The sequence below is a fragment of the Cyprinodon tularosa genome, unplaced genomic scaffold (assembly GCF_016077235.1).
Source record: "Cyprinodon tularosa strain WSP-4 unplaced genomic scaffold, ASM1607723v1 ctg814, whole genome shotgun sequence".
In the NCBI taxonomy this organism is placed as follows: domain Eukaryota; kingdom Metazoa; phylum Chordata; class Actinopteri; order Cyprinodontiformes; family Cyprinodontidae; genus Cyprinodon; species Cyprinodon tularosa.
The window spans coordinates 170669-189679 of NW_024039579.1; the positions used below are offsets into that span (position 1 = coordinate 170669).

The 19011-nt window shown below is 38.3% G+C and overlaps 1 protein-coding gene across 1 annotated transcript; it reads right to left on the bottom strand.

The window, feature by feature from the left end:
• Positions 1 to 1187: 1187 nt before the first annotated feature.
• Positions 1188 to 18785, bottom strand: LOC119774502 (centromere protein P). The gene is made up of 6 exons (XM_038272032.1): positions 18720 to 18785; positions 17334 to 17494; positions 17047 to 17249; positions 14206 to 14291; positions 11415 to 11503; positions 1188 to 1335 (listed from the first exon to the last, which is right to left on the bottom strand). Exons 2-6 carry the CDS (start codon positions 17477 to 17479, stop codon positions 1188 to 1190), a joined length of 672 nt encoding a protein of 223 aa, XP_038127960.1. The 5' UTR covers positions 17480 to 17494; positions 18720 to 18785.
• Between the last annotated feature and the right edge of the window lie 226 nt (positions 18786 to 19011).

The following is a 19011-nucleotide window of genomic DNA, read 5'->3' on the forward strand; positions in this document are numbered from 1 at the left end:
AAGTCCGCTCATATTCAGAATTCAAACTTTTGAAAGTACTTTAAATATGAAATTATTTCATCCTGTTCAATAAATGATCAGTGTTTTTAATTCAGAGTAATTTTCATGTGAATGTGCTTTACTGGAGGCATCCATGCTTGTCAAAGAACATTACTGCCACCTACTGGTTTGTGACGTCACGGTGCGGTATCGGCTGTTGATCAAGTCCCAGTGCTGTATCTGGTGTTTGTCACAACGCGCTATTATCCAAGTCATCTTGAAAACATTCTTCTTCCAAATGTTGGCTACATATTACGGGTTTTTTCTCTGGCCAGAAGTTCGATGGCAAATCCTCCCTCTTCAAGTTGGCGATCCAACGACCAACCCGTCCGTGGAGGATCAGGAATCAGAAAGGTGGAATAACTCTTTTTTTTTCACTTTTACCCGATGTATTTCAACATCCAGCTGCCATGCACGTGGGCATTGTCAGTTTCACTATAGCTCTGGTGAATTTCAATGGTGAAGTCCTCTGGAAATCTTCAATAATTGTTGTTGATTGCAGATGTGTCTAGTAGTTCCCATTGATTTAGCTTGTAAAGCGGGGAGAATGGCGCTAGGCTTACCGCACCGTGACGTCACTGCTGGAAGATGGCAGGAGGGAGGGGTTACTATAGTTGGGCAAAAATGGCCGCTCCCAGACTCAGTGATTGCAACGAAAATTATTGTTTAAATTTTTTTACTGAATAAAGCTAAATTCATTAAATCACCACAAACATATTAGTTTTAGGTATAAATAAGGATCCATTGATTATTTCTTGCTGACCAGACTTTTCCTTTAATAGGAAGGATTCATAGTAAGTTAGATAAGAGCAAAAAGTGGCTGAAAGAAACCCAGCTTGGGCTGTTTCTGCAGATTTTGAACAACACTCCATCCTTAGACATCCAGAACCCTGGAGCAGGTTTCTACTATAAAACCCTCTTAAGCATAAACAATCAGAGCAGATGTGCATCAATTGGCTGATTGAAAATCTGATTTCTCTCCTGGGACCAAGATTTCTCTCACAAAAATCATATAGAGATGTGTCACTAATAAAACAGCCCAAACTGTTCTGTAGAACCAGAGAAGGAAACTTTACATCTACAGATCAGCAACTGTTAAGCTGATGGAGGACGCCTCTACCAGCCTTACATATTTGCTGTTTCAAAGTCTATATCACAGATAACGGAGGAGTAAACTCCCAGACCGGGTCTTCACCAACCTGAAAATGCTTAAAGGTTCTGGTCCGATCGTCACTTCTGTCTAAGAAAGTCCTCATGGTCCTGAAGAGCAGCAGAAGATCCCGGGTGCCCTCTACCCTGAAATCACATCATCCTCAAAGTCAGTATCATGTCACCATGGCAACCAGAAACAGGCTGATTGTGTCTCATTTGTGACAATGACGATCAACTGGGCTGAACCAAACCAGGAAGTAATTGCATCTTAACACTGGGGCTGGATATTGGAATGATAGAGCTCATCATGACTAGTCCCTATTTTCCAGAACTGCTGAGTCACAGCTGTCCTCCACTGATGACTCATCTAACTGCTAAGTTTACCTCTGACCCCTGCAATATCAGAACCAATTAAATAAAGACACTAGATTCAGTATATTAGGCGGTTATAGATGAGAGCCTGAAACAGACAGTTCCCCCGATCAGCAGCTGACAGAAAGAATTCGGTCTTATGCAGACTAGTAAAGGAGGGGTAATGAACCAGTCTGAACATGTCCTGAACGGCCGCTAGATGGCGTAAATGTTAGCGCCACATGTTAATAAGACTAGCAGCTGACAGCTGTGATGGTCTGCCAATCTGCTGGAGACACACAAGTATTTTCCCTGAATAAAACATGCATTCACCCTTTTATTAAAATAAAGATGGGCTGCAGACGCACACTGCTGTAGTCCTCACTATATCCTGTCCCGCACTGGAAAAAATTGAAATCTAGATAAGTTATTTTTTCTTAAAATAAATGCTTTTGTTCTTGGATTGAGGAAGTAAAAGAAACTAGGGCTGCAACAAAGAATCGATAAAAATCTACTTTTAAAAGCGTTGGCAACGAATTTCATTATCGATTAGTTGTGTCGCGTGATTAATGCGTCATCCGCCGCCGTCGTCATTGCCGTGGGGCGCGTCCCCCATCCCAACCCCGCTCTGCAGGATTCCCTCTCAGCGCTGCAGTCAGAGGATGTTTACCCTCAGCGTCCAGACAGCAAATGAAGCGCGCATGCGCCGGGATTGACGGCGCAAATTGATCACAATAATTAAAATAACCTGCGCTTTGTAAAGCGAAAAAAGTCGTAACAGGCAACTTTTGTAAAAACAAATGAACATGGCACGGAAGCACCACTGTTATGACGCAGCACCTGAAAAGAAAACACGTTGGAGCCTTCGATGGCAGTGAAGAGAGCTGATCAGCAGGGTGAGCGAACATGTTTGTTTGGTTTTAATGTGGGGAAACGTAACGTTAGTTTCTCAGGTAGCTCCTCTGATGCTTTCCTTACCGTGTTAGTAGGTTACAGACAGTGATAAGGTTGGCTACTTATTTTACTTTTAATTTCATTTGAATTAGCTTAAGCAGCGTTTATATTTTCTTTATAAAGAAATTAACTTGCAAATTATGAGGGCAAGGCTTTTAAAGTTTAAATCTTCTGGCAAAGATAAAGTAAAGCAGATCCTGCAATTTATGGAAGTAAAGCAGAATAAAATCCAGCAAGATCAGTAATATGTCAATTAATTATATGCCACATTCCCATGTAAATATCTGTCTTTGGAGGATGTGTTTTTTACCACCCCTAGTTCTCTCATTTTTATTCCAAATACAATTTATAATTTGAATCACAGGGCTATTTTTATCTCTATGGTTCAGTATTTTCTCAAGTAGCAACTTTAACTGCTATACTTTCCTGTCTTAAAAGGCAGAACTCTTCTAGTCTAAAAAAACTCATTTGTTGAAATGGGGGGACCTATTGTTTGAGCCCCTTAGGGGCTTTTAAAAACAAAAATGTCTTTTTTTGCGCTTTATGAAACAAAGTACCTTATATTTAGTGGATGTACAGCTACATTTCTCATGTAAGTTTGCGTAGTTTTAACACAAACATTTATTTTTCATATTGCAACAGTACAGTTAATGAGCAACCTGTACTTGTGTGCTTGTTTGTTCTGTCTAAAATGTTTATTTTGGAATAAAGAGGTTAATATAAAAAATATTTTTGTCCGATTCATCGATTAATCGAGAAAATAATCGGCCGATTCATCGATTTTTAAAATAATCGTTAGTTGCAGCCCTAAAAGAAACATTTTGCCAACTGAACAAGACAATTTACACTTAAAATAACACAATTGCATTGTCTTATTTCAAGTGCATTTTTTCTAATTATCTTATTCTAAGATTAAAAATACTACTAATACTTCTAAGATTACATTGGTAAACTATCTCAATTACCCACTTTAATTATGGGTAAATACCCTTAATTTAAGAAATATTTATTTCTAGTTTTTCTTTTTTTTACAGTGCGGTTTTATCACCTTAAGCCACCAGCTTCTAAATGCAGCCATCATGATGATTCTGAGACCCTTCACATGAATTAAACGATGGTGTAAACATGGTTTGAAAGATAGGTTAATTAAAACTAAATTTAGCCATTAAACATAAAGTTTAACTTAATAAAAAAAGGATCAGACCCATACAGTGAGTTACACTGAAAAGGAGATGATGGGGCACCAAGTTATAAAACTTGGCTTAAAAAAGGAAGAGCAGATCATATCCGTGTCCTGTTTTTGTTGTGTTCAACACAAAAAACAAAATTTAAGCAAATGAAACACTGATTAAGTTTTTCTTGTATTTCGTCGATTTTCTTCCAATTGCAATTGTACAATTACAATTCACACCAAGCTGCTTGTCTATTGTAGATCCCCTCTACCCAGCCTGGTGTCCTTCGACAGCTCTTTGGTCTTGGCGGTGGTTGAGTTTGGAGTGTGACTGTGGTCACGCTGTGGTCTTTATACAGATAACGGGTTCAAACAGGTACCAATAATACAGGTAATGAGTGGAGAACAGAAGAGCTATAGAAGGAGACATCTTGCTGGTTTGTGGGTGATCAAATACTTATTTTCCACCATAATTTACAAATAAATTATTTAAAAATCCTACAATGTGATTTCCTGGATTTTTTTTTTCTCATTTTCTCTTTCATAGTCGAAGTGTATCTATGATGAAAATTACAGACCTCTCATTATTCCAAGAAGTAGGAATCAGTGGCTGACTAAATACTTTTTGGCCACAATGTATGCTACTTTTTGTTGTGTTTTTGATCTGGCAACCCTGTGAGTCTATGTTATGGATCTAAAAGGACAAAATAAAAATAATTGTAGAAATTAGTGATGAAAAATAGATTAGATTCCTTTTTTTGCACATTAACATAGTTGAAAAGTTCAGTTTAGTAAAGTGGACGTAATGTTTTCTAGACGTTTTCCCCTCTAATTTTCCCCTCGCACTTTTGGGAACAACACCCAGGAGATTCACCTCTCACCCTCCGTCAGCTGACTCACACTTCGAAGAGGCACGTGACCGAAACCAATCCGACGACAAAGTTAAGGACCCTTCAGAACCCCCTAATGACCATTGACACCCCAGGTGGCCTCTATGGCCAATCCAGTGGGACTAGTCATAGCCAGGCTAACAATTTCCTTTAATGACCCCCCTTTCAGAGACATAGACAGGTATGGGGCATTGCAGGCTAACAAAAGAAGCCAAACGACCCCCAATCCAAAGGGGTGGACCCGTTTGTCCGTTTTAATTTGCATGTTTTCAAAAACAAAAACAAGGCTTTTTTTTCTGGTCCACTCTATAAAGCCTCAAACCCAACACTTTTTCTGACATTTTGAAATTAAAAAGCTTCCTGGATGGGAAGCAAAACGTCTTCAAACTTGGAAACAAAGTCCAGTGGATTGTTTTTTAACTTTTTTTGGATTGACTGTGACCTGAATGACTGAGAATCTTCACCAGTTTTCACCAGTCTTCAACATTTTTAGATAAAACTAATAAACCTCTGGATCATCCAGAGTTAAATAAAACTAAACGCCCTTTCTTCACTGAAACTTGCAGTAAATGACAAGGCAAAAATGTTCTGGTCAGGCCCACTGAGTGACAGAGCCTGGGACCTTCTGGTAAAGGATTTCCAGAGTTTTCCGAGGGGGCCCAGGGTTAGACGGCAGCCAGGTTGAATTTCCAGATGACTGTAATTCCACATGGAGCTGATGGAAACATGGCAGCAGCCTAACGTCTAATGCAGCACTATCACAGAGGCAGACGGAGACAGACAGATCCCCGGTTTGATACCACACTGCAAAAACAATCCAGAAATAAGTAAAAAATGGCTTAAATTAAGTATATTTAGCCTTAATTTGAGCAGGTAAATAAGATGATTTGCCAATGGAATGAGTATTTTCACTCTTAAAATAAGATAGTTAGATAATATTTACTTGAAATAAGACGATAAAATAGTTTTTTCTTATTTTAAAAGGAAATTGTCTTGTTCCATTGGCAAAGTGTCTGTTTTACCTCCTCAAATCAAGGAAAAACACACTTATTATAAGAAAAAATAACTTATTGAGATTTATATTTTTTGCAGTGCAGATGGACCCGATTGGTCGGACTGGTTCTGGATAAGATGAAATCTTTAGTGTGGAATGAATTAAAGCACGGCGGCTATGGAACACAGAGCCAGAAACCATCAGGGACTCTTTGTCATTCTTTTCATTCAAAAAGAATGCAAAAAAAATGGCTTGTAGAGAGCTAAATTTGTGGGCACTAAGGTTTTCTGTGTGTATTTAAATAATTTTACAATTAATTTTTAATTATTTTACATGAATTGTATTTCTTAACCATAATGTTTTTTTATGTAATTGATATTGTAATTTTATCTTGTGATTTTATACTTGTGTTTATTTTTAAGGTTGCCTTTTTTATACCTGGCTGGGGAACTACCGATGAAAATTAGCACTCCTTAGCTAACTCGGGTATATTTACATTGTTTTAATGTTGATTAATGTACACTGTCCCCTTTCAAATAAACAATAAATGAAAAATAAAATGAAAACACTGAGCGGTTTAATCTTCAGCTGATTCTAAGGGGAAGTGAGGATTTGGAAAACTTTTTCTGCCTTTCAGTTTTAAAAAAACACAATGAAAACCTTTTTTTTTACAACTAGAGAAAATTATTAAAGTATCAAAAACATAAGCTGTTAATTTTTGCCCAATTAAAAAGAGACATTTTAAATGAAAACAACACAGACATTGACGGCAGACGGCTCAGACCAATGCTTGGCTCCGTTTTTTGGACGACCTCATAGGCCAGTCTGTGAGCTGGAAGGAGAAGCTATGAAAACGTTCCAACTCAAACCGTTCAACTTTGACCTCCTCTGGTCGCTCGTGTGAGATGGGTTAGGAGGGTTAAATCCTACCCACCGCTGGAAAGTAACGGTCCAGTAATAGGAGGCTACATGACCCCATCAGGTGTTATTTACTGGATTATAACCCCTGGAAAAAAGAAACTTGAAAAGACTTTAAAACTGGCTGTTTGATAAAGGAAATATCTCCAGATTAGAGATTAAAACTCCAGGCGATGCAGTTCAAAGGATGGAGATCTTTTCTATCCACACATTCCTATCAACACAGAGTTCCCGGGTCTGATCCTCCTCCTGGTAAATCCTCAGACCTCCAGGAGGAGAAAGATGAAGAGATTCTGAAAGCTGAAACTATTAATTCACTGAAGCAGATTATTTCAGCTGGTGGAAGATCAAAGCTTTAAAATGGCTCCTTTTAAACCAAAAAAACTGTTTTTCTTCAAAAACTGATCTAAAAAGAGAACAACTTTTTTATTAAATGTGTATTTGCCCTTAATTTGATCAGGTAAACAGGATAATCTGCCAATGGAAGGAGTATTTTTAGCTTTAAAGTAAGATAATTAAATACAAACTACTTAAAATACTCCGCCAGGGCTGCCCTTTGTCACCGATTCTGTTCATTACCTTCATGGACAGAATTTCTAGGCGCAGCCAAGGTGTTGAGGGGATCCTTTTTGGTGGCCTTAGGATTGCGTCTCTGCTTTTTGCAGATGATGTGGTCCTATTGGCTTCATCAGGTCGTGATCTGCAGCTCTCGCTGGATCGGTTTGCAGCGGAGTGTGAAGCGGCCGGGATGAGAATCAGTGCCTCCAAATCAGAGGCCATGGTCTTGAGCCAGAAAAGGGTAGAGTGCCTTCACCGTGTCAGGGGGGGTGTCCTGCCCCAAGTGGAGGAGTTTAAGTATCTTGGGATCTTGTTCACGAATGAGGGAAGAAGGGAGCGGTAGATCGACAGGCGGATTGGCGCAGCGTCTGCCGTGAAGCGGGCGCTGTACCGGTCCGTCGTGGTGAAGAGAGAGCTGAGCCAAAAAGCGAAGCTCTCGTTTTACCGGTCGATCTACGTTCATACCCTCATCTATGGTCATGATGAGGGTCATCCGGGAGGGACTCGGAGTAGAGCCGCTGCTCCTCCACGTCGAGAGGAGCCAGTTGAGGTGGCTTGGGCATCTGTTTAGGATGCCTCCTGGACGCCTCCCTGGTGAGGTGTTCCGGGCACATCCCACCGGGAGGAGGAGGGAAGACCCAGGACCCGCTGGAGAGACTATGTTCCTCGGCTGGCCTGGGAACGCCTTGGGGTTCCTCCTGAGGGGCTAGAAGAAGTGGCTGGAGAGAGGGAAGTCTGGGCCTCCCTTCTTAAGCTGCTGCCCCCGCGACCCGACCCCGGATAAGCGGAGGAAGATGGATGGATGGATGGATGGATACTTAAAATAAGACAATTTAGTCTTTTCCTTTCATTTTAAGCATAAATACACTGGAAAAATGATCTAGAAACCAGTAAAAATTTCTTAAGTTAAGTCTATTTAACCTTAACTTGAGTAGGTAAATGAGATGATCTGCCAAAGGAATGAGTATTTTTATCCTTAAAATAAGACAATTAGATAAAATGTACTTGAAATAAGACAATGCAATTGTGTTTTCTTATTTTAAATGTAAATTGTCTTGTTCCAGTGGCAAAATGTCTCTTTTACCTCCTCAATTCAAGAACAAATGCACTTATTTTAAGAAAAAAATGACTTATCTAGATTTTGATTTTTTTCCACTGTGCTTCATTTAATTAGCTAATTTTCTTAATTATTTACTCAACTCAAAGGAAAATCCACTTATTTAAAAAAAATTAAAAACTAAAAAAAACTGAAATGTTAGAACTGTAATTATACTATTATAGCTATATGTCTATATAACTGTTGTAACTTATGTATTTTTTACTGTTTTCAAGGCTGCACTTTAATTGTCTAGAGATCTGCTCTTAATGAAATTTATTTTTGTTTACACTTGAGTATACAAAATGACAAAATAAATCTAAGTCTAAGCGATTTCAAGAAAATTAGACTTACTCAGATTTCTGTTTTTTCTGTGTTTTAAAATAAAGGCTTTAATTGATTGAAAAGTTGATTCTAAAGGCTTTACAGGACAAATATTTTCTTCTTCCCAGCTGCACAGTAGTGACAGAGACTAAAGCTGGATTTACATCAGGCTGAATAAATTGGAGAAGCTGGAAATCTAATAATCCTGTTAGTGGAAAACTGACTCTGCTCTGAGCAGCTCTAACTGTGGATACTCCTCTGCATCACCTGAACGTTTACCAAACATTATCCATTTGATTATCCATCTGAGTCCGAGAGTAAAAACTAGCTGTTCAGCTCTCACACACACCCCCACACACACACGTCCTGATGGAGCAGCCGCCAGCTGAATCGTTATCTTCAGTATTTTTCCATCTACTGTTTGCCAGGTTCTGCAGACTGGGTCATACGATCCAGATGTGGTTTGGCTTCAGATTCAGAGCAAATCAGAGCAGAGCAGACACTTCAGAGCAGATTGTGGTTAAAAGGATGAAGAGAGCACAGAAATCACTCAGCACTCTACTGATCCCGGAATCAATAAAGCTGTGATGAATCACGGAGCTCTAGTTTCACTCAGCGTTTTAATCAGAACAAACTCAGACTTTGACTAGGCCATTTCTATCACCACGATTTTCTATTCCTTCTGCTTTAGAGAAGATCATCTGCTGTGTTTGGGACGGTAACCTTTATCCAGCTAATGGAGGCCTGTCCAGCCTGAGGTGGAGCTCTTGGGTTTCTGTTCATTTCTCTGAGCTTCCTGTTGCTCCACCCCGAAGCTGGAAGCTGTCTGAGATGTTCTCCTCTGTTTTTTTCCATCTTTTTTTTTAACAGTCGCTAAGATGATTCAGCTTCAACAACTTTAGCAAATATTCTAGTTAAAACAGAGTCTGATCGTTCCAGGAGCAGGATGCAGCTGATAGACAAAATATATTGGTGAGAGAGAGATAATAATCCATCTTATATCAGAGATATGATTGTTCCTAACAGAGCACTTCGCTCTCAATCTGCAGGTTTACTAGTGGTTCCTAGAATTTCTAAAAGTAGAATGGGAGGCAGATCTTTTAGTGATCAGGCTCCTCTCCTGTGGAACCAACTACCAGTTTTGGTCCGTGAGGCAGACACCCTGTCTACTTTTAAGGCTAGGCTTAAAACTTTCCTTTTTGATAAAGCTTATAGTTAGAGTGGCTCAGGTTATCCTGAGCTATCTCTATAGTTCTGCTGCTATAGGCTTAGACTGCTGGAGGACATAGGGACCCCATTTCATCATTCTATCTCTATTCTCCCACTCTGCAGAATCTGTTAGTTCAATCTCTAACGTTCTGCTCTCTCTGCTTTTTCTCATAGTAGCTTCATCTGGTCTGTTCCTGTTTGGCTGTGACTCCATTCTGGAGAGAAATATCAGCTGTGCTGCTGCCATCAACACCTTTGTTTATAGATCTTTGAGATCCACCTGTTTTTCAGTGTAGTCCTGTTTCTCTGACTGTGACTGACTGGATGTGCCCTCTTCATCCTCTGACAAGGGAGCTGGCTCGGAGCTCGTCTGCCTGGCTATGTGTTTCCTGGACGGCGCCGCCTTTTACAGTTGCCTTTTGTATCTCTGCTTCTGTCTCCTTGAACCCCAGTCGGCCTCAGCAGATGGCCGCTCCCACTGAGCCTGGTTCTGCTGGAGGTTTCTTTCTGTTAAAAGGGAGTTTTTCCTCTCCACTGTCGCTACAAGCATGCTTAGTGTGAGGGATTGCTGAAGAGTCAATGAGTCGATGCAATCAACTGGTTTTCCTTAGATAGAAAACTTTGAATCAATCTGACTGGATTATCTGGTGAACTGAAAAGTGCCTTGAGATGACATGATGTGAAATGGCGTTATAGAAATAGACTGAATTAAAATTTAATAAATAGCCGTTCATTTAATCCTGTTCTGTGGCCTCAACAAACCTTTAAAGCTGACACTAAATATGAAGCTTCCAGTAATAAACAAAGAAACAAAAGACTTTGAGGGGAAAACGGAAATGGATGCGAAACCTGTTATGCCGTTAGTTAGGATAGAATAGCTTTTATACTTTCAAGTGAATCTCTGAGCTCCTGACTTTGTGTTTCCCACTAAATAACAAAATAAAAGAAATTTCAGCCAACCAATAACACATCCTCTGTCTCCAATTAGAAGCTGTGATTATTTTAGAAAAACAAACAATGTCGAGAAAGACTTTGGAGAGGATCGGATCTTAGCTGCTCCTCTTCTCATCTAGGGCTGGGTAAAGGAATCGATTATGAATCGATTCCTTTACATTTTTGCAAAATCGATGTCTAGGAAAGTAGATTGATTTGTTTTATAGTGACACGCATGACGTTTACATTCAAATGAGCAGGAAAGATGCTCTCAAGGTATAGCAAATATGTTGATTGAAGACATTGACAGATGAGGGCTGACCAGCAAACACCTTGTAGTTGTTACAGACAACGCTGCACATATGGTTTGTACAGTGGAGACAATGTAGCTCATGCATGTCTGCTGTGTCCCCGCTGTGTCACGTCTGCTCGCTCGAGTGAGGCTTCACTTTTTCACTTTTTACAAACAAGTTTGCTCTTTAAAGACAGTTTTGTTCACATCTCAAGTTTAAACTGTCTGATTTACAAGGTAGCACTTTGTGTTTAATATGACAGGAAGAAAAATAAAAATACATGAGTATTTTCAAACACAGTTGAACCACTTTCATTAGATCGAATCGAAGTTAATCAATTTAGAACTGAATGAATCAAAATCGAATCGATACAGGACTTTGGGGAAAATACCCAGGCCTATCTATAACCAATAAAATCATCACTCCTGCATGTTTTGTTGGTTTTTTTACTGGTTCATGCACCAGGACTTCATTATCAGATCCTTAACCTCTGGTTTGACATGATTTATTCATTACTGGTGCAGGTTGGTACCTGGACAGGAAGCTGCTGAGGTCCGGCAGGTCGTCGGAGTCCAGCACCAGGTTCAGGTCAGTAATTTTCTGCTCAGCGCTTGATTCATGCTGCAAACATAAAACAGCATCAAGTCAAAATGATCCAGCTTGCTCCAGCAGGAAGTTTACACAGTCTGGAACAACACGGATAATAACTGATGAACATGTGGAAGCTGCAGATGTAAGCATGCAGCCCTGCTGTTGCTTCCATTAGGACTTAATGAGGATCCCTCTGTGTTGGTGGTACATCAGTCAAACATCCGAGGACAGTAGACCAGACACAAGGTCAGAAGGTCAGTGTTTTTTTTCTAAAAGGGGAAGCTCTCTACAGGAGCTGTAGAGCCTGACTGACCCTGGAACAAGCTGGGATCCCCAGGAGGAGCTGGAGGAGGTCTCTGGGACGGATGGAGGCCAAACATGTGGAGTCTTATCTAAAACCAGAGACCCCAGTCTCTCATTAAACCATCAAGATGAGGAGACGCTTTGACCACCTGACTGAATTTACAGATTAAATCACCTCCAAACAGCTCTGGGCAATATGACTAAAAACTAACAATATATTTCTTAATTTTAGTTGATACAATACAGTTTACATATTTAAAGCCTCATAAAGACTTAAAAAATGCACCAACAGGATCCTGTACAAACTTATGAGAATTATTTAAGCATGTTTATACTTTATTTATCCCTTGGGATTAATCTTTCAGGGAAATTCTGGTCCCAGTGGCTTATATAGAGTACAAAGAGTTAAAGCAAGATGCCATTAAAGAAAAAAATAAAGCATGTATATGGTACAAAATAGGAGATAAAAGATATAAAAATATCTGCACAATAGAGAGCTAAGAAAAGACTACATGGCAGTTGATTGGGGTTATTTCACTTGCACTGTTTAAAAGATTATGAGTTTATAAAACTCCTCTAAAGAAAAATTTGATGATTATCTGCTTTTAAGCACAAAACACATAAAACTAGATGAAACCTGTGAGTTCAGTCGACAACAAATGCTTTAATTAGACTAATGTCTGTTAAAATGTCATAAAAAATATGGTTATATATTGATATTCAATTATTGTCCAACTGTAACTCTTTATAAACTACTTTGCTTTCTGATCAGAGGAGTTTTTGATGTGAAATTTTTAAAATGTTTCACAGAGCTAATGAATTTGACCAAAAACAAAGCTTGTTTTGGCTTAGAAAACATGCAAATTGAAAAGGACAATTTGCATGTTTTTAATTCTGACATTTTAATTTCTGACATTAGATGTCACTTGGATGATTGTGAAAATATAAAAAATGTAAAGATTGTAAAAAATATACATACGGTAAATATTTTGCATTTAGGACAACAAAAACTGTTTATTGTCTGTCAATCTGCTCTATCCAGAAATCCTCAACTGGAAAAGTTTTAGTTTCACCTAGTTTAATTTTGTAGAAAATATCTGATTATTAAATTGTTATATAAAAAAAAATAGATTAATCAATTACTAAAATAATCGTTAGTTGCGGCCCTTGTTCAGTGTAAGGCTGGGCAGTTAATTTGCAATATAATGGCAAATTAACAAAACACCATTTTCAAATCAGAGGCACTGCTTTTCAATCACAATATATTTAACTAGATTAAGACACTAACTTCCCCTCCAGCCCTTTAGGTGGCGGTAAAATGCTTTACCACCACAGAAAGGTAGAGAGGGTTGCAGATAACAGCAGATCCATGCCTGCATGAAGTAAACAGTTTTTCACATAATGACCAGTTCTAACTAGACGTTTTTGTCTTTATTTGTTTTTTAAAAACTAACATGATTAATAATGTAGGTCCGTGTATCTGATTTCAAAGTTACAGATTTAATTAACTAACTGGATTATTATATATTTATTATGTTTCTTAGCAGCAATCACTCATCCTAATAATGACGGCAGTTCTTTGCAATTTTTGGTGCATTTCATCAGACCTTCTTAGGATTTTTTATTTTTTTTTTATTTTGTCAAATTAAACTCAGTTATTTCTACTAGTACATCCCTTATCAACAAATCAGAGGTAACAACCAGACGTCTGTGTCTCTTACTAATATCTATCATAGTGATATTATTAATTTTTTCCAAAGGTTTGAGAACCAGTGACCTATTTATGGCTCTCTGTCTCCCTCTGCTGGCTAAAGATGTGAACTCCTCTTCAGTAACGTAAGGTAAGGCAAGGCACATTTATTTGTATAGCACAATTCAGTACAAAAACAATGCAAAGTGCTTTACATGATTAAAATATAGGAAATCAAAACAGAATCAAAGCAAGTAGGAAAAAAAATAATAAAATAAAATAAAAAATGCATAAACAAAAAAGAATATTAAAAACAGTTGGACTACAGAAAATAAAAAAGTTGAACTAATGATGTTTCAGTCGAAGGCAATCCTAAACAAATGTGTTTTTAGTCTTGATTTAAAGGAACAGTAGAACCTCTAGAATTTTTTTAGGAAAATATTCAAACCCAAACCAGGATTCATGATTTTATTTCAGATTGAAATATGTGATTAAACTGAATTCTAGATCAAGTTTGGCTAAAAGTTTAGAAAACAAACATGAAGAGTTCACTTCACAGACCTGAACACCAGGAGATTTATTCACTATATGAACGGCTGTTAACGTCAGCTCTGGTCATCACATTATAGAGGTGGTTTAGCAAATTAATAAAAGATCAGAACATTACAACAACATCAGGGAGCCAGCGGTCTATGAACATCAGCTGCTTCTCTAAAACAGCCGCAATTGAATGACTTACCTTGACCTCAGACAGCAGGAACTCCACCTGGAAGCTGAGCTCACAGCTGCGACATGACAAACAAATCTGCTGGACCATTTCTGGGCCTTGTAACAAACACACAGAGGGAGAAATGTTAACTAGAATTCAGAAAGACGAGATCAGTTTGGACAAACGGGACACGTGATTCTGCCAAGACGATATATGATGAAAGCAGCTTTTTTTTTATTATTATATTAGAGCAAGCACGGACCCAGAAACATTTAACAAGAGTATTTAAGCTGAACAACATGTTTAACACCTAAAGGTACATATAAAACTAATTAGATGCTGGTGAAGATTCTCAGTCATCCAGGTTATTTTCAAAAAAGTTAAAAAACAATCCACTGGACTTTGTTTCTAAGTTTGAAGACGTTTCTCTTCCATCCAGGAAGCTTTTCCAATTCAAAATTTCAGAAATAGCGTTGAGTTCGAGGCTTTATACAGTAGCCCAATAAAACAATGTTTGATGGGCTACTAGTTTATATAGATTATTAAAGAGTGGAAATATTTCAAGTACTATATTATAGCGGTAATCACTAAATACATGTCTTAAAAATTAGTGTATTCTCATTATGAGTTCGTATTTTCGTACGTTTTGGACGTTTTTTTCGTCGTATGCGTATGCGCATCTGACGCACCATTCACGAATATAGAATATAAATTACAATTAGCCCTAACCCTGACCCTAAGATATAAAACAGCAAGCAACGTAGTTAAAGACATGAATAAGTGATTATTGCACTGTTTTTCCCAGTTTTACGTCCGTCCGCGGATCTGCTTTTTTTTTTCTGTCTGCCAGCGCATGCGCACTGATGTGGTTTTTTCAGGAAAAATGTCCAAAACGTACGAAATAGTGTGCATAACTTTTCGTACGATTTCATACGCACTGATAATGAGGATATGTTGTAAAAATTGAACATCAAAAATCTCTTAGGGGAGTGGCGGCCTAGTGGTTAGAGCATAGAACTCACAATCCTGAGGTTGTGAGTCCGAAACCCACTCCCACAGACTGCTACTCTGGGTCTCTGAGCAAGACCCTTAACCCCCCACTGCTCCCCGGGTGCCGCACAATGGCAGCCCACTGCTACCCACGGGGAATGGGTTAAACGCAGAGGTGAATTTCTTATTAAAAAAGCTAAACTTAAAAAACAAACATTTTTAGTGTACGTTTGTTATGAATTTGTCTTATTATATTCCATATAATCATGGGAAGGACTGTTGACTAGACAGATAACAGGAAGCCACAACAGGTCATAGCTTAAAAAGCTACTGTAGTCGTTCAGAGTATTAAATCCCAGCATATTCATAGAAGGTTGAGTGGAAAGAAAAAGTCTACCAGGAGCAGGATGAACAGCAGCATTTAGAGGACTGTTAAGAAAATCCTCTGAATGTAATCTATAATCTGAAGCTTGAGAAACTCAGATTTTCACTTAAAGGTTCGGTGAAATCATTTAATTCCACCTGGGAACCTTTTCTACGACACACAGAATCTCCTAATTATAATTCTCAAGAACTGGGGATTGAGTAGGAGAGACGGTGTTTTATTTATTTATCTGTTTGTTTGTTTATGACGTTCTGATGTGTATACAGTGAACCCTCGCTGTAACGCGGTTCACTTTTCACAGTCTCGCTGCTTCACGGATTTGCATCATGCATTGTTAAACTTTATTGTCAAACATAATCGATGGTGGCATGTCGGTTTATAAGGATCTTTTGGCCCAGAAGACAACAACTACCGATAACTATGTTCTTCTCTCCAAAAAACACACACCTGCACCGCAGGCTTTAGAAGAAAAAACTGTACTGTACTAAACACGTGAGTCACTATTTGTCCTACTGTACTTTGTATTTTTTTTTATAATACTTTCTCATTTTCTCCCGTTCCAATCCGTCACGGTGGGGCGGTGCTGATCAACGCAATATTAACCCTTCAGTTCATATTGATAATTAAAATTAATATTTATTTATTTATTTATAACTATATTATTTTACAGTAAAGTACAGTAGTTATTTGTAAAAAAAAAAAAAAAAAAAACAACAACAAACGTTTAAACAGCACTTTTATGTGTTAAACCAGAGGTCTTCAACAGGGGGTCCGTGACCCCTAGGGGGTCCTCGGAGGCACTGCATCGGGGTCGCGAAACTTTTGGTTGATTCATTTTTTTTTATTTTTTTTTTATATATTCCCTCCCGAATTGAAATGTCTTTAAATCCACATTAACATGAATTCAACACACTGTAGTAAACAGATAAATGGAGGCAGAAGATGCGTGTTTGTGTGTGAATGCTTATATCTTCTGTCTGTCTGGTCAAGAACGCTTGTAAAGGTGAGGGTTGGTGTTGCTGGGCGTTGTTTTGGGGTGTTTACATACAGATGTGCCACTAAATGTGTCATCTTTATATTTTGTACTCTGTATGTTATTGTTTTAAAAACTGTTCAATAAATATAGTTGAAAAAAAAAAGAAAATCCTCTGAATAATATGAAGGAGCTTTAAAGGATTGACTGGAGACTGAACATAATGATAGGTCACCTGCAGGTTCTTCTTTACTGGGTTTTATCAAGTCAATCGAGGCAGCTGTTAAAAATCTTTTTTTCATTGATTCTATGAAATATTCTCATTTTCTAAAGATATGAAATTCTGGGATTTTATTTTCTATGATCAAGTTTAGAAAGGCATAAAATAAATATTCAAGTCTGTGTGTTATGGATCCATATAAGTTTGACTTTTTTTTAAAAAGGATTTTCTTTTTTCACTGTATTCTTATATTTTATTAGAGCTGTAAATGGGTCAGACACTAATGAAAATGATCCTCTACACTCTGGCTTATTTCCTTGCCTAAAATGCCTGATGGCAGATCTGCATCCTTACGGTTCTGCAGGGTCTTTATGGTGCAACTGTTCAGGCTGATGCCGTTAATCTCAGTCTGCAGCTTCAGAGAATCCTCCAGCTCCTCCACTTCCTCTTTCAGCCTGGACACCACCGTCTCCTCCTGGTCCAGGGCACGTCCACTCAGAACCGCTCTGCAGAGACAAACAAGCATCCACATGATGGCTACCTGGAACCCGGTCATCGAACACGATTTAAGTTAAACGAATTAAACTCACAGAGCATTCTGCATTTGTCCTCTGTACTGGAAGGTGATCTCCTTACAGTTATCCTCATGTTGCTGCTGCAGACCTTTAATTTCTGCCTGCATGTCCTGGATCTGAGCCTCCAGCAGCTTCACCTCCGCTGAGTTTTCCTCACTCATTGTTTAACCTTCCGCCTGGGAAACAATGAAACATTCACTCAAATAGAAGAAGAACTTAATTACACAACAACAAAGGTAAACCAATCTCCTTAATTTAATAAACTAATCTTCAACAGGTGTAACTCCAGGTCATCCATACCTAAAGCAGTCAGATGCATGTGTTTGCAGTCTGATTACAATTCATACTGGTTGGGCACTGTGAAAATGGGACATAAACAGGAGATTCCCAGGTAGATCCATAACGTACTGGAGCCCTGCGTCAGTGCATGCATCGAGCCCATAGAGCAAAACACTGCATCGTTTTAAGAAAGTCATGTGACCAATGCAAGAGTTGTTTCTAACCGACTGACTCACTAAACTCTGTTTAAAAACGTATCTGTCAACACGATCCATCGGCTAAAAAAAAGTCTCATCTTTTGCAGTTTATCATTAAAATTGTCAATAATTTTGGAGCCTAAAAGGAATAGGAACGTTTCAGCCGTTGCATTTTTATTTTTATTTTCTCGTTGTGTCATTATTATCCTCTCAGTTATAATTCAGGTTATCTGAATAAGATAATTTAAAATTGAATCTTAGTTTATTTACTGTTTTTACATAACTTATTGTTTTAAAATTATGATTTAAAATCCTAGTCCACAAACATCCTCATTCGCATTTTCCCCTAATTTTTTTACGTTATGAGATATATGTTTACGTTATTTATTGGCTGATTCTAAAAATATCAAAGATATTTTTAATTTAAACATAGATATGAAATAATACAATATAACCTACAATAACTTAAATTAAATCATTGTACTAGGTCATCAAATCCATTCAGTTTATTCTGTCCAATAAGCTGCCTGTAGTGTCTTTAAATGTCCAGCAGGTGTCAATATTCTGCGAGACAGAATCAATGCAGAATCAATAAAGTTTAGCTTTAAGATGCCCTTCACTACCTGCCAGTGGAGGCAGGCAGGAACCCAGGCCAGACTCCTCTGCTTATTATTGAGCAGGCGGTCCAAAGACACACCTGCTGCTGTCTGGGTTATCATGTTATGACACTGAGAAGGAAACCATTTATATCAGGCAGCCGAACAGAAGCTCATGTTTTGTAAAAATAACCAACTAAAAACAATAACATGCCGTATTAATTATATAATTTAAACGGACACATAAAAGGAGAATGTTACGTTTGTGAGGTTGGTGAGTTTAAAGTTATCTTTACGCATTTAAAGACTAATTTATGTATGTTGTTTACCTGGCTGATGTGTTGCAGCTGCTCGCTGTTTGTAGCCTCCCGCTCACTGGACCGAACCAACTCCTTCCAAAGGAGTGGGGAGATGGCGTGCATGCAGAATGCTTTAAAAACGGACCTGCTGTTTTTGTTAGATCTAAGAACCTCCCTAATGAATATCCAATCACCTTACTACCATACAGTGATAATTAATTGTTGTTAATTGATCTAAAATATAATTTAATCAGTCTGAAACAGATTAAACATCCCTCCTCCTCGACACAGTTGAGTGAACACCGGAAAAATAAAAAACAAA

What these genes read in the sequence shown, in the direction of transcription:
- LOC119774502 (XM_038272032.1), bottom strand. Translation starts at nt 17,479, where the DNA reads ATGAGTGAGGAAAACTCAGCGGAGGTGAAGCTGCTGGAGGCTCAGATC. An exon ending in AGGCAAGGAAATAAGCCAGA is followed by an intron (nt 14,292 to 17,046) that starts GTGTAGAGGATC and finishes GTTTGTTACAAG; the next exon opens with GCCCAGAAATGGTCCAGCAG. An exon ending in TCCTGCTGTCTGAGGTCAAG is followed by an intron (nt 11,504 to 14,205) that starts GTAAGTCATTCA and finishes TTATGTTTGCAG; the next exon opens with CATGAATCAAGCGCTGAGCA.